This window comes from Antechinus flavipes, chromosome 2, assembly GCF_016432865.1.
Source record: "Antechinus flavipes isolate AdamAnt ecotype Samford, QLD, Australia chromosome 2, AdamAnt_v2, whole genome shotgun sequence".
In the NCBI taxonomy this organism is placed as follows: domain Eukaryota; kingdom Metazoa; phylum Chordata; class Mammalia; order Dasyuromorphia; family Dasyuridae; genus Antechinus; species Antechinus flavipes.
In genome coordinates this window covers 525,874,247-525,898,284 of record NC_067399.1, presented here as the reverse complement: position 1 = coordinate 525,898,284, position 24,038 = coordinate 525,874,247, and the positions used below count along the sequence as shown (strand labels likewise).

Here is a 24,038-nt window from a genome sequence, read left to right as displayed (position 1 = left end):
CAAGAATCTTGCCAGCTATTGAGTCAAATCACCAGAAATAATGAAAATGCAAATTAAAATAAGTGACAAAAAAGGATGATGAAAAGTATTGTTTGAAGTGGTCTGTTATGGAAGAAAATATAAAACTATGCCTTTAAAATAACTTATTTGTTCACATCTTTTACTCCAATGATGTCACTACTAGACATGAATGTTGATGAGATAATGTATGGGGAAGGGACCCACATGTACAAAATGTTTGTAGCTAAACATTTTATTGTAGCAAAGAAGTAGAAACAAAGTGAGTCACTATGGATTGGAAAATAACCAAATTATGGTGTATAAATGTAATGGATTGTTAATTGTTTCATAAGAAGTGACAAAAAAACAGATTCAGGAAAAAAAAAAAGCCAGAATATTTTTATAAAGTCATGCAAAGTGAAATGAGTAAACAAGGAGAAAATTTTACTATAATTAACAATATTATAAAGGGAAACAACTTTGAAAGACTTAGAACTCTTACCAGTAATGACTCTAGAATACAAATAATGAATCATACTTATCACATCTTAACAGAGAATAAAGAAACTGTAGGTACAAATGAGACACTCTTTCAGACACAGCCAATTTGGAGATTTGTTTTGCTTGATTATATGTCTCATGAAGAAGAACTGTTATGGAGCTGAGAATGTTGAATTCTTTTCAAGAGATAAACAGGGATTCAAAAAGAGAAGAAAAGAAAAAAAGAGTTTTGGTGAATTATTTATAAATATATGGATAGAAATTGTGAAGGTCATACAGACCAACAGAGCTATATTGGTACTACTATCTTCTATATAATATTTAATTTTAAAGTGCTGTAATTGATGAAGTTAATGTTTTCATATATATCATTTTCTTTTCTGTTCTTTTTGTATGGAAACTTTTTTTTACTAATAAAAATGAACATTTAAAAGAAAACTCAGTAAAATACTATTAAATATGAAACACTTGAACAGTGGTTTCTTTCTTAGCAATTAACTGTGAGCAGATTAATTTTATCACAGCTTATCCCTAATTTAGAGCCTCCTCCCCCCCCCTCCCCCTTAGAATGGGATTCTTCTCAGAGCTCCTGGACCCAGTGGTTAGTTTATAACTGAGGGCTTTCTGGCTGGGTTCAAAGTACAATACTTGCTTTTAATTATCTGTTTATCAGCAAGGCTTGAAGGAGAATGGGAGAAAAGTTACCTGATATGAAAACATTTTAGGGAGAATGAAGGATATTCTAGGAAAGATACTGGACAGTAAAGGTTAAAGAATATAAAGACTATTTAATTTTTTATTTTTTTACTATTTATTCCAGCTCTAGTCAGCTATATGGACAATTAAAAATGTACTTTTTGAATGAATAAAATATTCACTACATATTTTGTACAAAACACTATGATAAACGTTGACTAAATACATGAGAAACATTCCCTGCTCTCAAGAAGCTTACTTTTCCATAGAGAAAGACAGCATGTGTCAGTGAATGGTGTTTAGGAAGTGTGTGTGTGTGTGTGTGTGTGTGTGTGTGTGTGTGTGTGTGTGTGTGTGTGTGAGTGATTGTATCCACTCTGATCATGCATAAGGGAATAAATTGTGATACTGTTATGAGCCAGGGCACTGAAAAGTGTAAAAACAGGTTGGATTATGTGAAAATGATGAAGATATGGCTGAAGCAGGCCTAGGTATAGTGATCCACACAGAATGGACCCCAGAGTGGGAATTTCAGTTCTGAAAGAGTTAAATTCTCTAAGGCATGACCCAGCGAGTGGGGGATGGGGCATGGTGGATGTCAAGAATATTGCTGAGATTTAATTTAATCTCTCCCTTAACTGGGTCATTGTGTAACTCTGTTTTATCAGTTTGCTATGATCTTGGATCTTCTTTCAAACATAATATAGCTGTGTCTTCCTTTAAGAATCCTTGATTTTAAAAAAGAAACAAGAATTTACCAAACTGACCAATTTGTGGTTAGTTTTTTATATTACTGGAAAAAAAAAATCTTTGCAGTCTTCCTTTGAATAGTGAGCTTTCTTAGTGCATTTATAATAAAATTCATTTTCCAGAAATTTGATTTATTAACAACTTACAGGAAAACATTTGTTGAATACAACAAGGAAGATACCCTTGTGTGTACTATAAATATCATTTCACATTAAGGAAACCATCTTTTTTTGCTATTATGGTATTAGCTTCATATTTACTGTTTTTAGCCTATAACTTATTCCTTGTTTCTAAAACACTACTTAACATATTCTTAATTGGTATCCACTCTGATCAATTTAGGGTTGCTATTATAAGAGAGATTGGGGGAGGAAGGAGCAGATGAAAAAACATCCAAGATTTTTTTTTAAAGATCGAGGAAATATGAGTAATAAGAATATGTTGATAGAGTTAGGATTTAGTTCTGAGAAGTCAAAGGAATTCAAAAGCTTTTGGAACTATTTGGTTTTGAGGTACTTAAGGGGAATCTCTTGCCCATTCACTTAGGCCCTATGGCCTAATGATTGTTCCTTTTTGTATTATCACCACCACCTTCCTTCTAGTTAATCACCAGGATTTTGTCCTTTGCTTCCTTTGGCTATTGAGAGAAGGAAGAGATGGGTAGGTAACACCTGGAGGGAAGGATACAGGAAAGAGAGGAAGAAAAGAAGGGAAGGAAAAAGAGAAGGAGGAAAGAAGAGAGAGGAGAGGAAGAAAGGGAAGAAGGGAAGAGGGGAAGGAAAGGAAGGAAGAAAAGGAAGGAAAAGGGAAAGTAAGGTAGAGAGGGAAAGAAGGAAAAGAAGAGGTAGAGAGGAGGAAGCAAGGAAAGAAGGAAGGGAAGAAAAAAACTTTAATAAACTTTATAAATATCTCATTTGCTTTTCATAACAACCCAAGAGGTAGGAATTATTATTCTCCTCATTTTATAGATGAGGAAACTGAGGGAGACAGAGGCTAAGTGACTGGTCTTGATCACACAATTACTAATTTTCTGAAGCAAGGTTTAAACTTAGTTCTTCCGGTCCCTACCCACTGAACCAACTAATTGTGTAATTTTTAAAAATAAATCAGCTAATGAAAGAATAATTCAAATATTATTATAATGTTAATTTGGTTCTTTCTTGGGGCATAGTTGGGATTTTTCTATTATAATAGATTAAATTGTTTTATATTTTATATTAGTGATGATATTAAAATCACAATATTTTTGTCTTACCAAGGTAGTCTAAGAAAACATAACTGCTATTAAATAAGAAATAGAAATTTAAGTTATAAAACTGACCTTTCAAGTATTTTGTTTGCTTTGTAGTTCTAGGCTTCTCATTCTTTGACAAATGTTTCTCTTGATATGTTCAAGTAGGTCTTCAAACTTAACATATCTAAAATCAAGCTTTCCTCTTAACCTGTTTTTCCAAATTCTCTGTTTCTATCAATGGCATCCCTATTTTTTCAGTCAAACACCATATAATGCTTTAAGCTCCTCAGTTCTTTATATTCAATTGATTATTAGGTCCTGAAATCAGCAACAATCCTGAAATCAGGATTGGTGAGTGAATATACATAAACCTATGATATATTTAAGTGTCATGTTAAGTGTCTGTTCTGTTGTTATTGTTTTAAGTTATTTTCATTTCACTCTATCAGTTCATGTCTTAACAATTTTCTTCAAATTCTTTTCATTACATGTGTCACAGTTTTTAGCCCTTTGATTAAGGGTATACTTGAGAATATACAAACTGGCTCTTAAGGATCACTCATTAGATTTCTAGTGTGAGCATTTACACTAATTAGTATACAGTACATTGATTTATAGTTCTGTTGATTTGTCTAGACTGAAGAATGTGGAAAATTGTTATTAATGTTAAATGTTAATAATGTAAATTAAATTTAAAAGTACATCTTTTTTCAGATTCACATTTCTCAGAAAACTCTTGGCTTTTATCTAATCCTTGGATATCTAGTCTTCCAACCTTCAGTGTTTTACCTTTTATCCCATGCATTACTTTCATTGCATAATACTATGTAGAAATACTCATACCCCTTTTCTGATCAGAATGTTTGAGTGACTTTCCATTGTCTTCTAAATTACTTAGCTTGAGGAGCAAGGTTCTCTGCAGTCCTCTTCTAAAATTTTTTCCTGTCTATTGTCTGTGAAGCTCACTGTGATCCTCCTCCTACCCTTTTCCCCTCCCCAAATAAGGAGCACTTAGTCATGCACATACCAGATTTTATTTACTATCATAGTTACTTATGTATTAATTTATCTCTTCAACGAGATTGCTTGTTGTCTTTTCTTTTCGAAGAGGACCAAAATGACATCACTATGTTAGAATCCAGTTACATAGTGTGTCAGGCTGTGGCTGCTCAGACCAGTATGAGTTTGGAACACTCTGCCATGGGTCCGACACAAATAGTCCACCTGAACATCTGGGTAGCTTCAATTTTGCATTTCCTTTGGGTCAGTTCAATTCCGCTTTGCTCCTGGAGCACAACACCTTCTCTCATGAAAGCACATCATGCTGGGTGATCCTGGGACAGGGTCTCCCTTGTCATACGACTGGTTCTAAAGTTCTTTAGAGAGACTTTGAGAATGTCCTTGTGTCACTTTTTCTGACCATCTTGTGAGCACTTGCCCTGTGTGAATTCTCCATCAAATAATTTTTTTTGGCTAGCTCACATTTGGCATACAAACAGTATGGCCAGCCCAACAAAGTTGTGCTCTCTGCAGTAGAGCTGGAATGCTTGGCAGTTTAGTTTGAGAAAGGACTTCAGTCTCTGGTATATTATCCTGCCAGAACTAGACTGTAATCATGAAGACCATGGCATATTTGTTGTCTACTTCTAGATAATAGACATTTAACAAATGTATATATTCTTTTTAGTTGAAGAAGTTCATTGAGGGACTTTTTTGGTCAAATAAAGTCTCTCTCTGTGTACTATACCCTAAATACTTCTCTGAGAGAGGACTTGAACTCAGTTTTTTGTACAGTTTTTTCCCATGCCTAAAATACTCTCCTCAACTCTGCTTCCTGGAATTCTTAAATTTTATTCCTTTAAGACAGCTCAAATTCCAAGTTCTTTAGGAGGCCTTTTTCAGTCCTCTCTCTCTTCCTTCTTATCATCCCTCCTGTTAGTTCTTTTTCCCTGGAATTACCTTCCACTTATACTGCATATCTCTCACACATGCACATACATAAATACATATACACATACATACACACAAAAAATGTACTTATTTGCATGTTGTATATGCCATCAAGGTGGAAATCTGTCATATTTTTATCTATCTTTAGTGCTTTGCACAGAACTGGGCACATAATAAATGCTTAATAGATGCTTGCTGAATAACTGACATATATTAATAAATGTTAGAGGCAGTTTTTGAACTCATTTGTCCTGTATATCTAACATGTCACTATGTTGTTTCACTTCATTCTGTATAACATCTCTGGAGTAAAGACTTTCATTGCTCTATCTCTATTTGTGAATGATTGAAAAAAGTATTTCTTAAACATTTACTATTTGTCACACACTGTCCCAGCCCATGTAACTACATATCGAAAGAGAAGTCAAGCCATGCTCCCAAGGAGTTCACACTCTAATTAGGAGAGAGATGACACAATGAGTTTCTCTGTAGATCAGATAGAAAGACTCAGGCCAATGCTTTTTCTCCCACTAATCACAGGGAGATAATACATTCATTTATTATACCAGCAAAAATAATTCACCTTATATTTGAGAGAATATATATGGTTTGAGAGAAAAGACATATATACATGGAAAGCTATTTTCCTCTCACACCATTCCTCTCTTATCTCCCATACCCCATCTTAGAAAAGTACCCTAGACTCTAAGTTATTGCTCAGAATCCAGTTTATGCTATAGAACATGAATCTCCACCTGTGCATTTATTATTAGACAACTGGAAGTCTCACTTATTTCCTCATACTTAACAATCCAACTTTCAGACTGCCTTTAATCAAGCATTAGAATGCTTTATCTCTTTCATTCCTTTTCTTAATTTTCTCCCTTTTCCAAGTGGCTTTTCCTTGAGATTACCTTTAGGCTACCCAAAGTATTTCTTGTATGTACTTAGATGTACTTAGGTTCGGAATACATGTGGCCATGGCACTCCCATGGAGGAACATGTGTCCAGGGGACATGAATGGAGGGCCTTTGGCACTGCACAGCTGTCCACTCTTTTTAGTTGATAGCATGCTGCTTTCTATTGCATCTGCTCCCTGCTGGGCTTTGTTCTCATGACTTCCCCATTTGATGTCACATTTTTTGATACAACTTTTTTTTTTTTTTAAGTTCTTTAACTATATTCAGGATTACCCATTATTCTGTAAATTAGCTACTGGTAAATCTCCTGTGATTTATGGATTGTAATAGTGTGATACAGTGTAAAGATCACTGGATCTTGAGTCTCAAATTCTGTGATTAGTAAAGTTCTGAAACTTTTCTCCATGGATAGGATACAACATTTAAGCCATATTTTCCACAGTTTCCTATTGTCCCTCAGATATAATTTTCAGTTGAGATACTCTCTTGAAGGGTACCTATTACTCTGTTATCCATTCACTGGGAGTTGCTTGGGTCCTAAGCATTGCCTCTTCAGAGAAGGTTATGGCTCTCCCCAGTTAACTTTCTAAGCCAATAAGAGTCTCAATCAATGGGTTATTGATCAACAAACTTCAACCAAGCCGCTCTTAGAAGCTAGCAGAGGTCCCAAGCACAATTGGTTTTTGAGCTCCTCTTTCTTCTGCTATCTCTTCTGACTCTCTCAGTTTGATGACTTATGGTCAGAAAAGTTTTGGTTGTTAATTCTCATCATATTCCTGGATAAATATTCCCGGGGCTCTACTTCTTCAAATGGAAAAGGAATTGGATGAAATTGTGTTGAGAAGACTGCTTTTAATCTTCTTTAGCATGCTGCTATATTCGGTGCAGTTGACAGAACTTGGCTGAAGTGTTTAGAGAAGATTGAAAAGATTGGTGACCTTTTCCCAACTATTTTTCCCCTCCCTCCTAGCAACAAATCACAGCCTGGTCTCTCTGACTCTCATATAGGTAATTTGAACTTGGACCCATCTTTCTGACTTCAAAAACATGCCTTTATCATATGCTATCCTGCCCCTTGATGTGTTTCTAGACTTATCCTATGAAGGAATAAACTTCTGTAAGCAATAGTGGCCATTACTGTACTAAATAGTTTGAAGATTGACTGCAATTTACCAACCCATCAGTCATCTCTGTATAACTGAATTGAATAGACCCTTATGGTAGGTAGAGGGCAGGGAATGAGATTTTTTTTTTGTACTTAATGAGTGACACACATATTCTCTGTCTGTCTTTCTCTAATATATATGCACATATGTGTGTGTGTGTGTGTGTATATATATATATATATATACACACACACACACATATATATATAGAGAGAGATAAAATATGTGTGTATATGTTATATGTGTATATATACATAATACATATATATATACATACATTTTTATATTTATATCTTTGTCTTTATCTATCTATACCAGAGGAATGACAAATAGCCAGCCCTAGATAAGCTTTGATGTCCCAAGGATGGTATAGATAGGATATGAAATGGTGTTTGGACCCTATATAAAGTGAGTTAAGTGAGTTTTCATTCTCATCCACAAATCAGAATAGCTCACTATCATTATAGAATTTGAAAGAGATTGATTAATTCCCTTCGATGAACTCAAAACGATAGATTTATTAGAGCCATGAGGGAAGTTGAGAGGTCTAGGACCACCTTCCCCTTCACTTCCATATCTAGCTCCCATTTTACAGATTAGGAAACTGTATCAGAAAGATTAATTGATTTGCCCAAGACTACACCGATATTAAGGAACAGAACCAAAAATAGAACTCAGGTCTTTTGCCTCCTAATCCAAGACTTTTTCTATGCCACTGTGATATCTAGAAGTTCAGATCTGAAGGGAACTCATGATAGATTCCCTTGTTTACTTTGAGGTGCAAACATGACTTTCAAGTGGAAATGCCTTGTAGCCAAGTGAGAGTTCTAAGACTGGAGCTCATAAGAACTCTAGTTACTTATGCTTCTATGTTCAGGCTTTGTGGGAAGTACATCGTTTTCCTTTAAACAGAGATGACTTCCCTGCTGGTTGCCTGCTCCAATTCATTCCCTGCTGGCTGCAGTAAGGTTTGTTGCTCCAGGCTACATTTCGGTTTATCCTTGAGGCACTTTGTGCATAGCCTTAGTCCCTAAGGTTCCTTTCTCTCTTTCTTTGTCCTCCTTTCTTTTCTTCAGTGGAAATACTAAGTCAGGAAATGGAACCTCTTAAGCCTGCATTCCCCCTTAGGATTAAAAAAACAAAACCCAGCAACTGTATAATAAAACAAAATAAGCAATGACTGGAGATGTCAAATCTTTGTTGTATTGTTACAGTTTATGCAATAGAGATATTGGATTCTTGGGGTTTTATTTCCTTTTTCTGAACTCCACTTTGAGGGATGGGGAAGTGGAAGATGAATGTTATAAATTCCTATAATATTTAGCTTTTACGTGCCCACAAATTATAAATTTTCTTCTTTCACTGTGGTTTATTGGTTGATTGAAATAATGAAGAATTAAATGGTATGGGGGATAGAGTGCTGGCCTTTCAGTCAGAAATATCCCAAACTCAAATTCTGGCTCAGATACTCACTAGCTGTGTGATTCTGGACAAGTCACTTAATTTCTTATTTTGAGCTACTTCTGTAGCTCACAAGGTTGTTGTGAGTACCAATGATGTACCATATATCAAGTGCTTTGCAAACCTTAAAACCTTATATAAATGCTAGTTGTAATTAATGGAGTATTATCTGTGTGCATTGAACTTTTGAATTCATCCTAAGTGTTTATCCTATGGAAGAAGATATGGTAGAGGTGAGTAAGTGATAACAGCATACATTTAAGCCCCTTTTATTTAGTAATTGCTGTGGCCACTATCTTAACTTATTACTGGTTTTCTGTACAGGTCAAGTATCTGTAGACCAACATCTTTGACAAGTTAACTAGGATCACCTCATAAACAATAGATTCTCTCCTCTTCCATAAGTTCACAAAACCTTCTAAGAGTTCCTCTGGTTGTTCTGGCGGTCAAGCCAAGAAAGCAGAATAATGCTCTCTCAATTTCTCTCAAAAACCACATGAAGCTGAGTCTCTGAAGAGAGTCTGAGGGAATGAAATCACACTCTAGCTCAAGACAGCCTGAAAAAACTTCAAGATAAAAAACTTCAAGTCTCACTGAGGTGAAAAGGGTGTTCAGTCCAGATGAGACAGAGTCTGGGAAAACCCGTGGGAGGGTCTTAATCACAGCAAATCAGCACCTAAGACCTTCAGTCCAGGCTCAGTAGAGGAGCAAATCAGTGGGGCAGATTTCAGTCCTAGCTTAGAAGGCAAATTTTGGGAAATCAGGCTGTTTCCTGAAACGAGCAGGCAAAGCTTATGCAAATACAAGGGGCCCCTGTACTTATGCAAATACAAAGTCAAGACTCAGAGCTGCACAGGAAGATTGAGGCAGTGCCCCCTTTATCCCAGGAGTAGAGCTTACTTTTACTTAAAAGTAAAAAAAGAGGAAATACCAAAAAAAAAAAAAAAAAAAAAAAAAAAAAAGAGTCAAGAAAATGAGCAAGAAACAGAAAAGAACATTGATCATAGAAAGCTACTATGGTGACAAGGTAGACCAAAACACCACAACTCAGACGGAGGCAGAATGTCCTCAGAAGAAATCTCAAAGAGTGAGATAAATCGATCTCAAAGTGTGATATTAATTGGTCTCAAGCCCAAAGAGGCTTCTTGGAAGTACTCATAAAACATAAGAGAGGTAGAAGAAAAAAATGAGAAAAGAAATGAGAGGTATGTATGAGAGGGTCAGCAGTTTGGAAAAGGAAGGGGAAAAAATTGTCTGAAGAAAACAACTCCTTCAACAGTAGAATAAACAAAATGGGGAAAAAAAATCCAGAAGATAACTGAATAAAATCACACATAAAAAACTAGAACAGTGCAAAAGAAACCTAATAACTTTGTGAGACAGCAAGAATCAGTCAAACAAACTAAAAAGAATGAAAAAATGGAATACAATATGAAATACTTCATTGGCAAAACAGCTGACCTGAAAATTAGATTCAGAAGAGACAATTTAAAAATTATTGGCTTAATTAAGGTTATGCCCTTAAGGCTATGACCAAAAAAAAAAAAAAAAATTCAGGATAGCATTCAACAAGAGGTCATTAAGAAAATTACTCTATACTCTAGAAACGGAGGGGGGGGAGGGGAGATGGTAGTGGCGGTGGGGAATACTGATTGAAAGAATGCATTGGTCATCTTTGGGAAAAGACCAAACAAGGAAAATGCCAAGGAACATTGTTGCACAACTCCAAAACTATAGTCTCAAGGAAATAATACTGCAAGCTGCCAGCCAAAAATAATTCAAGGAGAAAAGTCAGGATTATCCAGGATCTGGCAGCTTCTACAATAAAGGATCAGAGGGCCTGGAATATCATATTCTAGATTGCAATGAACCTGGAGTTAAAACCAAGAATTAAGTACCCAGCAGGATTCAGCATCATCTTTTAGGGGAAGCAGTGGAGCTTCAATGAAATAAGAGACTTTCAGTCATTTCTATGGGAAAAAAAAAAGAAAACAGAACTAAACAGAAAATTTATTCTATGGTCACATGATTCAAACGAAGTATAGAAAGGTAAATGGGGAAATCTATCTATCTAGCTATCTAGCTATAATTTAAAGATGAAACTGTTTATATCTCTAGATGGGAAAACCATATCTGTAACTCTTGAGAACTGTATTTGTTGATGGGGCAGACAGAAGGGTGCATTACATAGACTGAGAATGTGGCTGTGAATGGACTCTAATGTGATAACATCAAAGAAAAATACATTAAGGGGAGGAAAAAAGTCTGTACTGGAAAAAAGAAGAAAATGGGAGGTATAATGGGACAATTAATTCTTACCAGGAGGCTCAAAAGACCTATTACAATCAAGGGAAAGAAGGGAGAGGGATGAGCATTGTCTGAAGCTTAATCTCATCAGTTTTGGCTCTAAGAGAGAATAACGTAATTATTTTGTTTGATATAGAAATTAATCCAATCCTATAAGAAGTAGAAGGAGAAAGAAGAAAAGAAAAGGGAGGGACAGGATAGAAGGGAGGGCAGAAACACTAGGGCAAAAGGTAAAAGAAGGAGGGAAGGGTTGATAGAAGGTAAGCTAATGGTTGGAGTGAGTTTAAGAAAATGTTACTAAGAGAAGGAGGTTATAGGAGATAAGGTAGTGGGTGGGGTAGATAAAAAGAAACAGAACTAAGGACAGGGTGGAAAAGAGAGAACAAAATACAGGAAAAAAATAGGAGGGAAATACAGAGCTGGTAATCATAACTGAATGTGAATGGGATGTACTCTCCCATAAAGTGAAAGTGAATAGCAAAGTGGCTTAAAAAACAGACTCCTACAATATGTTGTTTACAAGAAACCATTTGAAGAGAACTGACTCAAATTTATAAGAAATCAAGCCATTCTCCAATTGATAAATGGTCAAAGGATATGAACAGACAATTTTCAGATGATGAAATTGAAACTATTACCACTCATATGAAAGAGTGTTCCAAATCATTATTGATCAGAGAAATGCAAATTAAGACAACTCTGAGATACCACTACACACCTGTCAGATTGGCTAAGATGACAAGAAAAAATAATGATGAATGTTGGAGGGGATGCGGGAAAACTGGGACACTGATGCATTGTTGGTGGAACTGTGAACGAATCCAACCATTCTGGAGAGCAATCTGGAATTATGCCCAAAAAGTTATCAAACTGTGCATACCCTTTGATCCAGCAGTGTTTCTATTGAGCTTATATCCCAAAGAAATACTAAAAAAGGGAAAGGGACCTGTATGTGCGAAAATGTTTGTGGCAGCCCTGTTTGTAGTGGCTAGAAGCTGGAAATTGAATGGATGCCCATCAATTGGAGAATGGCTGGGTAAATTGTGGTATATGAATGTTATGGAATATTATTGTTCTGTAAGAAATGACCAACAGGATGAATACAGAGAGGCTTGAAGAGACTTACATGAACATGATACTAAGTGAAATGAGCAGAACCAGGAGATCACTTTACACTTCGACAACGATATTGTATGAGGATATTCTGATGGAAGTGGATTTCTTTGACAAAGACTCAGTTTCAATTGATAAATGATGGACAGAAGCAGCTACACCCAAAGAAAGAACACTGGGAAATGAATGTGAACTATTTGCATTTTTGTTTTTCTTTCCGAGTTGTTTTTACCTTCTGAATCCAATTCTCCCTGTGCAACAAGAGAACTGCTCAATTCTGCAAATAAATATTGTATCTAGGATATCTAACATATATAGGACTGCTTGCCATCTAGGGAAGGGGGTGGAGGGAGGGAGGGAGGGGAAAAATCGGAACAGAAGAGAGTGCAAGGGATAATGTTGTAAAGAAATTACCCTGGCATGGATTCTGTAAATATAAAGTTATTATAAAATAAAATAAAATATTTTTTTAAAAAAAGAAACCATTTGAAACAGAGATACATACAGAGTAAGGATAAAAGCTGGAACCGAATTTATTCAGCTAAAGCAAAAAAAGCAAGAATAGCAATTTTGATCTCAGATAAAAAAATTAAGCTATTTATAGGAAGAAATAGACAGCAAAACTGTTTTAATGGAGGACCTCAACTTTCCTTCTCAGAATCAGACAAATTTAACCACAAAATAAACAAGAAAGAAACTAGGAAGATTAATAGGATCCTAGAAAACCTAGATATAATAGACCTCTGGAGAAAATTGAATAGAGACAGAAATACATCTTTCTCTTGGCAGTACATGGCACCTGCACAAAAATTGACTATATATATTAGAGCATAAAAACTTCACAATTAAATGCAGAAAGGTAGAAACAATAAATGCTTCCTTTTCAGACCACAGTGCTATAAAAAGTATATTCAATAAGGGACCAGGGAAAAATAGACTAAAAACCAATTGGAAATTAAATAAGCTAATTCTAAAGAATGAGTGGGTCAAACAACAAATCACAGAAACAATGGATAATTTCATTCAAGAGAATGACAATAATGAGGCAATATACCAAAACCTACGAGATGCAAGCAAGCACTTCTTAGGAGAAATTTTATATGTCTAAATAGCAACATGAATAAAATGGAGAAAGAGGAAATAAATGAATTAGACATGCAACTAAAAAAGCTAGAAAAAGAACAAATTCACAGATTTAGCAAAGTTGCAGGATTAAAAAATAAACCCATACAAAATCATTAACATTTCTATATATTAGTGCCAAAGCCCATCAACAAGAGATAGAAAGATAAATTCCATATAAAATTACCATAGACAAAACTAAAATACTTGGTGGTCTACCTGCCAAGACACACTTAAGAACGATATGAACACAATTATAAAACACTTCTCTCACAAATATAATCAGATCTAAACAATTGGGAAAATATCAGTTATTCTTGGCTAGGCTGAACTAATATAATAAAAATGACAATTCTACCTAAATTGGTCAATTTGTTCAGTGCCATGTCAATCAAACTCCCAAAATGTTATTTTATAGAACTAGAAAAAATAATAATAAAATTCATCTGGAAAAACAAAAGGTCAAGAATATCAAGAAAAGTAATGAAAAAAAACAACATAGAATTATGATTAGCAGTACCAAACCTAAAACTATATTATAAAGCAGCAGTCATCAAAACCACTTGGTACTAAGAAATATAGTGGTAGATCAGTAACATAGATTAGATACACATGACAATAATCGAGGCCTATAGAAATCTAGTATTTGATAAATTCCCAAACTCTAGTTTCTGGAAAAAACTTATTATCTGACAAAAATTACTGAGAAAACTGGAAAATGATATGCCAGAAAATAAATGATACATGATTTGGGCATAAAGGATGATACCATAAACATATTAGGAGGACAAGGGATAATTGGCTTATCAGATCTTTGGAGAAGGGAGGAATTTATGACCAAAGAAGACCCAAAGAACATAATTAAAGGTAAAATAGACAACTTTTATTGCTTTAAACTGAAAAGTTTTTGTACAAACAAGACCCAACAGAAACAAGATTAAAAGGGAAGTATAAGACTGGGAAAAAATCTTTACAGCCAATATTTCTGGTAAAGGTCTTATTTCTAAAATACATGGGGAACTGTGTCAAATTTATAAGAATACAAGTCATTTCCCAATTGATAGATTGTTAGAGGTTGTGAATAGACAATTTTTAGATGATGAAATTAAAACCGTCTATAGTCTAATGAAAAAATGCCCTGAATCACTATTGAGTAGAGAAATGCAAATTAAAATATCTCTGAGATACAACCTCACACCTCTTAGATTGGCTAAGATGACAGGAAAAGATAATGATAAATGTTGAAGGGGATGTGGGAAATCTGGGACACTAATACATTGTTGTGGAGTTATGAATTGATCCAACCATTCTGGAGAGCAATCTGGAACTATTGCCCAAAGGGCTATAAAACTGTACATATCCTTTGACTCATCAGTGCCATTACTGGGTCTGTATTCCAAGGAAGTTATAAAGGAGAGAAAAGTGATCCACATGAGTAAAAATGTTTGTAACAGCTCTTTTTTTGATATCAAAGAATTGGAAAATGAGTAAATGCTCATCTATTGGAGAATGGTCAAACAAATTATGGTATATGAATGTAATCAAATATTATTGTTCTATAAAAAATGATGAACAAGCTAATTTTAGAAAGGCCTAAAAAGATTTACATGAACTGATGCTGAGCGGAACAAGCAGAACGAGGAATACTTTGTACACAATAACAGTAAGATTGTGTGATTTTCAACTATAAAAGATTGGGTTCTTCTCAGTGGTTCTGTGATTGAAAGCAATCCCAATAGATTTTGGACAGAAAATGCCATTTGCATCCAGAAAAAACTAAAGAGACTGAATGTAAATCAGCACATGCTATGTTTATCTCTCCCATAGTTTTTCCCTTTTGCTCTGATTGTTTTCTCTCAACATGATTCATAAAGCAATGTGTTATATATATATATATATATAATTTTTGAAAAGTACCTCTGCCTGGGATTCTTAATGAAGCTTGTGACTTTATAAGAATTTTGGCTATAACCAGGGTCCTTTAGAGACTTTTGTCTATGCTGATTTTCTGACTTGTTATTTTCCAATTTTCCCAGCAAAATTGTTCTTATTCCAAAAGCTTATTTCAAAATGTAGAAATGCTCATGTTTTGTGGTTTATTTTATATCCTGAAACTTTACTAAAGCTATGAATTGTTCTCAGTATGTTTTTGGATGATTTTCTAGAATTAATACACATTTTTTATGAATCATGTTGGGAGAGAAAAATCAGAATAAAAGGGAAAAACTATTAGGGAATAAGAAACAGAAAAAAACAAGTGAACATAGCATGTGTTGAGCATGAATTGATTTGCATTCATTCTCCACATTATCAATTTTAAACAATTTTTGGGTATTTTTTTAAACATTTGAATTTTAAAGTTTTGAGTTCCAGATTCTATCTCTCTCCTCTTTATTTCCCTCCCTTCCCTCTTCTCTGAGATGGTAGGCAATCAGATGTGAGTTATACCTTTCCATATAGGTCATTTTGTGTAAGAATAGGAAGGAAAAAAAATGAAAGCAAGAAATTGAAAAGTAATATGCTGAAATTTATGTTCAATATCAGTTCTTTCTTTGGAGGCAGATAGTATGCTTCCTCCTTGAGCTTTTGAGATCGTATCGAATCATTATATTTCTGAGAATAAGTGTCATTCACAGTTTGTCAATGTATAATATTGCTATTACTTGTGTACATTGTTTTCCTGGTTCTGTTCACTTTAGTATGCATTAGTTCATGTAAGTCTTTGTTGGTTTTTATGAAATCCTGCTTTTCATTTCTTATAGCATAATAATATTCCATTACACCTGTGCAATTTTTTAATCCATCCCCCAGTTCATGGGCATTCCGTGATTTCCAGTTTAAAAAGCTGCTATAAATACTTTTGTACAAATAGGTCCTTTTTTCTTTATTGTGTTCTTTGAACAATAGACCTAGCAATGACATTGCTAGATCAAAGGGTATGCACAATTTTATATCCCTTTATGCTTAGTTCTAGATTGCTCTCCACAATGGTTGGATTAGTTCAAGACTCTACCAAAAATGCATCAGTATCCTGGTTTTCTTACATTCCCTCCAACATCGAAGATTTTCTTTCTTTCTTTCTTTTCTTTTTTTTTTTTTTGGGGGGGGGGTCATATTAGTTACTTTAATAGGTATGAGGTGGTACCTCAGAGTTGTTTTAACTTTCTTTTTTGGGGGGGGGTCATATTAGTTACTTTAATAGGTATGAGGTGGTACCTCAGAGTTGTTTTAACTTTCTTTTTTTTGGGGGGGGTCATATTAGTTACTTTAATAGGTATGAGGTGGTACCTCAGAGTTGTTTTAATTTTAATTTTTCTGATTAATTAGTGATTTAGATATTTTTTATATGAATGTAGATAACTTTTATTAATTTGTCTGAAAACTGGCTGTTCCTGTGTTTTTGACCATTTATCAATTAGGGAATGACTTATGTTTTTGTAAATTTGACTTGGTTATCTATATATTTGAGAAATGAGGTCTTTATCAGAAATAACTTGTTACAAAATTTTCCTCCCAGTTTTCTACTTTCCTGATAATTTTGGTTTGTTTGCCCAATTTTTAAAATTTAATACAAACTAAATTGCAAATATTATATTTTGTAATGGCCCCTCTATTTTCTTTAGTCCTAAATTTTTTCCTTATCCATAAATCTGATGTAAACTTTTCCATGCTAACTTAATTTGCTTATGTTATCATCCTTTATTTGTAACCGACACATTCATTTTGGTTTTATTTTCATATACAGTGTGAGATACTGGTCCATGCCTAGTTCCTGCCATATTGTTTTCCAGTTTTCCCAGGAATTTTTGTCAAATAATGAGTTTTTGTTCCAAAATCTTGGATCTTTGGGTTTATCACACACTAGTTTACTAGGTCATCCATTATAATGTAATCTGTCCCTAATCTATTCTATTGATTCACTGCTTTATTTCTTAGTACCAGATTGTTTTGATGATTATCTCTTTGTAAAACAGTTTGAGATTTGGTATGATTAGATAACCTTTTGCATATTTTTTTTTCATTGATTCCCCTAATATCCTTGAGCTTTTGTCATTCAAATGAATTCTGCTTTTATGTTTTCTAGCTCTACAAAATAATTTTTGATAGTTTGATTGGTATGGCATTAAATATGTAGATTAGTTTAGGTAGAATTGACATTTTTATTATAGTGGTTTGGTCTATCCATAAGCAATTAATATTTTTCCAGTTGCTTAGATCTGGCTTTATTTGTCTAAAGTGTTTTATAGTTGTGTTAGTTCCTGGATTGTCTTGTTAAGTAGACTCCCATGCATTTTATATTGTCTACAGTTATTTGAAGTGGAATTTCTCTTTCTATTTATTGCTGCTGAACTTTGTTGTTAATATAAAAAATGCTGATGATTTAATTGGGTTTATTTTGCATTCTTCAATTTTGCTTAAGTTGCTAATAATTTTAAGTAGTTTTTTGTTGATTTTCTAGAATTTTTTGAGTATAACATATTATTTGCAAAGAGTGCTAGTTTTGTTTCCTTATTATCTGTCCTAATTCCTTTTTCTCCTTTTATTGCTGTAGCTAACATTTATAGTACCATATTAAATAATAGGGGTGATAAATGCTTATCTTTGCTTCATCCTGATTGTATTGGGAAGGCTTGCTTATATCATCATTACAGATAATGCTTGCATATGGTTTTAAATAAAAATTACTTCATCATTTTTATTTAATCTTCATTTATTTCTATGCTCTCTGGTGTTTTTAATAGGAACAGTTACTGTATTTTGCAAAAGGCTTTTTATGTATCTATTAAGATAATCATTTGATTTCTGTTGTTTTTGTTATATGATTTGATCAATCATGTTGATAGTTTTCCTAATATTGAACCAGCCCTTCATTCCTGGCCTAAATTGTACCTAGTCACAATATATGATTTTTGTGAAATATTGCTTTAAAGTCCATAGCAGAATTTTATTTAAAACTTTTGCGTCAATATTAATTAGGGAAATCAGCTTATAATTTTCTTTCTCTGTTTTGGCTGTTCCTGCTTTGGTTATCAACATCATGTTTGTGTCATAAAAGTATTTTGATAGGACTCCTTTTTCCACCTATTTTCCCAAACAATTTATATAGTATTGGGATTATTTGTTCTTTAAATATTTGGTAGAATTCACTTGTGAATTAATCTAATCTGTTCCTGGAGATTTTTCTTAGATAGTTCATTGCTGGATTGTTCAATTTCTTTTTCGGAGATTCATTTATTTAGGCATTTTGTTTATTTATTTGTTTGTTTATTTATTTATTGCAGTAGAAAGATTATATGATGATTAATTATGATGGACTTGGCTCTTTTAGACATTGAGGTGATTCAGGTTATTTTCAATAGACTTGATATAGAAAGTGACATCTTCATCCATACAGAGGACTATGGAGACTGAAGTGGATCATATCACACTATTTTCATCTTTTTATTTTCTGTTTTTTGTTTGCTTTTTTTTTTTCTCATTTGTCCCCCTTTTGAGTGTATGTGTCTCATGCAGTGTGATAAATATGGAAATGTGTTTAGAAGAATTGCACATGTTTAACCTTAAGAAAAAAAGCTCTTTCCCTCAAATTTTCCCCCCCAATATATGCTTAACAAGCTTTGGCATCTCCCTATTGTTTCTAGAAGAAAAAGAAAACTCACTTTTTAGGCATGTGTTCTTGCTTTTAGTGCTAGTTAGGTGGCACAGTAGATAGGCCACTGGATCTGGATTTAGAAAAAACATTAGTTCAAATCTGACTTCAGACATTTACTAACTGCTTGATTTCAGATGAATTCTCTTCAGTTTTGTGAATTGTGTAAAATGAGAATAATTATAGCATCTGCTTCTTAAGGTTGTTATGAGAATCAAATTAAATAATATAATTATAAAGAACTTAGTTCTTGTCACATACTATAGACATGTTAGTTATTATTGTTATTACTGTTATTATTAAATAACTTGCTCAAAGGCACAGGTGTGGATGCCCCAATTTAATTCATTTTTTCCTGATTCTGACACTTGAACTCATTCAATTGAAACAAGTTCCTTCCTTCATTGTGGAATTAGGAGACTTAAATATATGATTCAGCTTTGCCAATGGCTGGATGTGTGGCCCTGGGTAAGACATTTATCTTCATCTTCCTCATTTGTTAAATAGAAACAACAACAAACCACAATAATAAATATATCACCTGTCACTTATATCATGTACCTCAAAGAACTACTTAGAAAAAGATATCATATAAACTAACAAATGCTATGTGATTGTCGACTCCTGTTAGATTTATCTGTGTTTATGTTACTTAACCTCTGGCTTCTTCAATTTCCTGATCTGTAAAATAGAATTAATAATCATGGCATTACTGCAACATATCTAACATATATAGGACTGTTTGCCATCTAGAGGAGGGGATGGAGAGAGGGAGGGGAAAAATCGGAACAGAAACAAGTGCAAGAGATAATGTTGTAAAAAAATTACCCTGGCATGGATTCTGTCAATATAAAGTTATTATTAAATAAAATAAAATATTAAAAAAAAAGAAAAATGAGGTAGAACATTAAAAAATATACACAAAAAAGAGGTAACAAATATGGCAGTGTTATTGCTACCATGTTCATTTAATAAGCTTTTTGAAACCCTACACTATATGTAATAAGTTCATACTTTAATTATATTTCTCTTTTTTGTTCTTTATATTTTGAAATGTGCTTTAAAAATAAATTTAGGATAATTATTAAAAAAATAATCATGGCATCTCTTTTGAAGATAAAATGTGATAATCTTTATAAAGTTTTTTGTCACCCTTACAGTAATATTTAAATACTTGTATTACTATACTACTTCTAATCAGATAGACAAATGTTTCCCTTTTACGTAATGGAATGTTAATCTAAATTTTTCTTCAAACTCACCCTGATTCACTATAGGCAGCTTATGGGTAGCTAGATATAGCGAGTAATGTGAAATAAATCTGGAGATGAAGCTAAAAGTCAGATTGTGTATGGCTGTGTTATATATGGGCTTAGTGGAGAATGACCCATTTAAAAATCAATATGACTAATGTTATAAAATAGTATGTTTATATACATTAACAAACTTATGTAAAGTGAAAATACTTGTATATAAACATATACATGTATACCTGCTTCATGCTGAAAATATAGACTATATCACTAAAATGAGATCTTTGAAAGGAAAGAGGTACACATGTATATATGCACATATACATATTTTACACATATATATATGTAAATATACAGTTCGTATTTTAATTATATATATAGGGAAAATAACACTTAGATGCCACACTTAAAATTTATATGTCAGATTTGTGAAAAAAAATATGACCTATGTCTAAAGCATATCTGTATGTAGTTAAAATAAGATATTAGTACCTTCTTGAAATTCTCAGTTATATACAATATATTTTGGAGAAACATTGTAAATGTGTAAAAGCATCTTATAGAGTTCACATTGCAATAACAAAATAACCATGCACTATCAAATCAAGTGTTTTTTTTTTCCTCTGAGGCAATGGGGGTTAAGTGACTTGCCCAGGGTCACATAGCCAGGAAGTGTTAAGTTTCTGAGGTCGAATTTGAACTCAGGCCCTTCTGACTTCTGAGCTAGTATTCTATCCACTGCACCATTTAGCTGCCCCAGGTGGTTTCATTTTTACATTTATATTTTTTTTCTCAAAGTGTCATTTAGAGGATGGAGATGCTTGCCGTTTCTTATTTGGTTAGCTATTGAAGATTTTTTTTTTCTTAAAGAAAAAAGTTTACTTATTTTGACTAATTTAAGAGCGAACATTGAATTTCCTTTTTAAAAAATACTTGGAAGAATAATTTCTTTGTAAGTTTTCTTGGTCATATAGATTTTTTTCATAAATGAATGGGTGAAGGAAATATTATGAAAACGATGGAGACATTATGAGACTCTTTGATTCAAGCCAATATTTTATTCACATGAGAATTGATGTAATTGTGTTTTGTTTCAATTAAAAGGGGAGAAAATTATACTGACTATGTTGGCTACAAAAGATACAGATTTGTGCAGCCAAATAGTTCCCTAATGGGGATGCAGTAAATCTGAATTCAAATCTGGTCTTAGATACTTTCTAGCTGTGTGATCCTGGGCACTTAATTACTATCTGCCTCAATTTCCTCTTTTGTAAAATGGAGGTCATAATACCACCTGTGTCCCAGGATTGTTATGGGGTTAGAATGAGATTATATTTGTAAATCACTTAGCACAATATCTAGCACATAGTAGGAACTTAATGAATGCCTATTCCTTGTCTCCTTTGAAATTTACAAATGTTCTTAAATGCTATGATATGGGATTTAAAAAATTAGCTGATGGCCAGAAAAAGTCAGGTTCAAAATTTGCTTGTAACAGAAGCTAGCTGAAAAACAACAAGCTACTTACCCCCACATTTCTCTTTCGTAACTTCTGAGACTTAAAATAAGTTCACCTACATTGATGAAGAGAGAGTCTATCCATTAGAAGTTCCACTTGCCAATAAAATCGTTGATACCCTGCCCCCTTATAGGAAATAGAATTTATTATCAGTAAGCCTTGATTATGCTTTATCCTCTATCTAAGTTTTTCTCATTTTGTATATAAAAGCCAATTTGAAATAAACTTAGTTTCTATTTAAGGACAAGATTTCTTTCGATTGTGTCTTTACTTAGCAGGATATATATTTAACGTGGCATTGATAATCCAAATGAACCCATCTCGGATGAGATACTCTGGTCGTCATTATTGAGATCTCCCTGAGTGCATGTCATTGTGTTTTACAAAAAGACTTAACTACTTCTGAGCTACTTTCTACAAAAGAAACATTTGTTGACATTCCATTTTTACATTTGTTCCTTTTTAATTCCAATAAAGCCCCTGCTCATTTACTTATGAATATGTGTAGTCTCTAGAGCATAAGTTCTTGACCTTTTGTATGTCATCCAGCCCTTTGGTCTAGTAACTCTAGTCTAGTAAGACCTATGGATCACTTCCTGATAATGTTTTTAAATGAACAAAATAAATAAGATTATAAAGGAAATCAATTATATTGAAATGGTTAGAAAAATTCATAGATGTGTTTATGTTTATGTATGTATATATGTGTGTATACATCTGTATCTATCGATCCATCTATCTAGTTTAAGAACTGGGCGTTAAGAACACTTATTCTAGAAATAGAGCATAGAAGGGAATCAAGGAAATATTACATTTTTTCCCCTTGTCTAATCACAAATTATAAAGGTAAGCAACTGGGACGATTTTGTTCAGACAAAATTAGTGTGAATAATTTAAATCATATATCCAGAAAATGGAAAAAAAAATTGTAATTGCATTTTTTTTTTTTTTTTTACTTCAGCTCCTCATTTAAAGTGAATATATTTGTGCTTGGAAACAAAAGTTCTAAATTTGATAAATCTAGTGAGACAAAATACAAACATTTAGAACAAATTCATTGTGATTCCTGCCGTTTGTTACTTGAACACGAGGGGGCAGCACTAAAATATTCTATTATTGTTTGTTATTGATTATGCACATACTGTATACTAAGTGCCAGGTTTTATTGTTCCAGAGTATTGAATGTCCCATTGATCTCCGTGGGTAAAGATGTATGTAGAGAAAGGCAGGCATTTCTAGACCATTGTTTGTGCTGTAGTCAGAGGATGCTTTGAAAGGTTCAGAAGCATTTTCCCTCCTGCATTTGATAGTGTAAGAAATGAGAACAGCCCATTAACTTGAAGCATTATAATTTTCCGCTGCTGTGGACTTTGGAGTTGATAGGGATTTTTTCACATAGTTCTGTTTTCTTTTCTGACCACTTTTCTAGGCACTTTGGAAAGATATGAAACAGGAGAGAGAGCAAGAGTGATTCTTAATTGTTGTGAAGATTCACAGCTTGTTAAGCCTGAGCCTTTGTTTGCAGTTGCTTCAGAATCATACAAGCACAAAAATGCAGATTACAGATCCTCCAGCTCCTCCCAACTTGGCACCTTGTCTTATCCCATTCCTCATGCTGAGTCTTTACCCAAGGTAAGTCAAAGCCTGTTGTCTCACAAGGCCAGTGAATAACGTACGTTTAAAAAAATGTAAAGTAATAATAAATCTGATTTAAAATATTGACACATATCCAGGAGAATTCAAAGACTTGACCATGCCCTATCTCTCATCACTTTTGCCAAAGTACTTATAACAGATTGAGGAATATCTTTCTGTGTTTGTCACCAGCATATAGTGTACACTTTCTCGAAAATTAAATTTCTTTTCATGATTGTGATGCCTGAGCAAACTAATTGTGAATTCTGTGCAACAGAAACTCCTCGATTTAGAGAAGAATTAATTCCTACGTTCCTCAATTTGGTCCTTGTTGTCTTTTATCAGAGACCATTTGTACTTGTTTATAAATATGAATCTTTAAAAGCTATAAAAAAATTATAGACAAAAGTGTGTCAAATGTATCTCTGTAATATATATTCAGCCTTGATAGGTTAAAATCTGGTTCCTATATCTTAGCAATACTGCCTATACATATATACATACATACACATACAAACCATGTATACATAGAAACAAAATTGTTTACATCAACATAGGGAGCAGTCAAGCTACTCAGGGAAAATTTTGATAATAAGGATTTTTCTTTTTTCTAATACCTGTTGAGTGAGTTAATTAGCAGCTCAATTAAGTTACCTTGAGATACTGGATTGATTTAATTTTTCTTGATCCACACTTTACAAAAATAATCAACAACAACAAAAAAAGAAAAGAAAAGTAAATATCAGAACAAGCCAACTCGA

General features: G+C 33.5%; 1 protein-coding gene across 1 annotated transcript in view; it reads left to right on the top strand.

The window, feature by feature from the left end:
* Positions 1-24,038, top strand: part of WDR72 (WD repeat domain 72) — a 257,455-nt gene that overhangs the window by 54,700 nt on the left and 178,717 nt on the right. Inside the window, exon 14 of the mRNA XM_051980681.1 lies at positions 23,072-23,291. Within this exon, the coding sequence (XP_051836641.1) occupies positions 23,072-23,291 (220 nt within the window). The remainder of the gene's footprint in view (positions 1-23,071; positions 23,292-24,038) is intronic.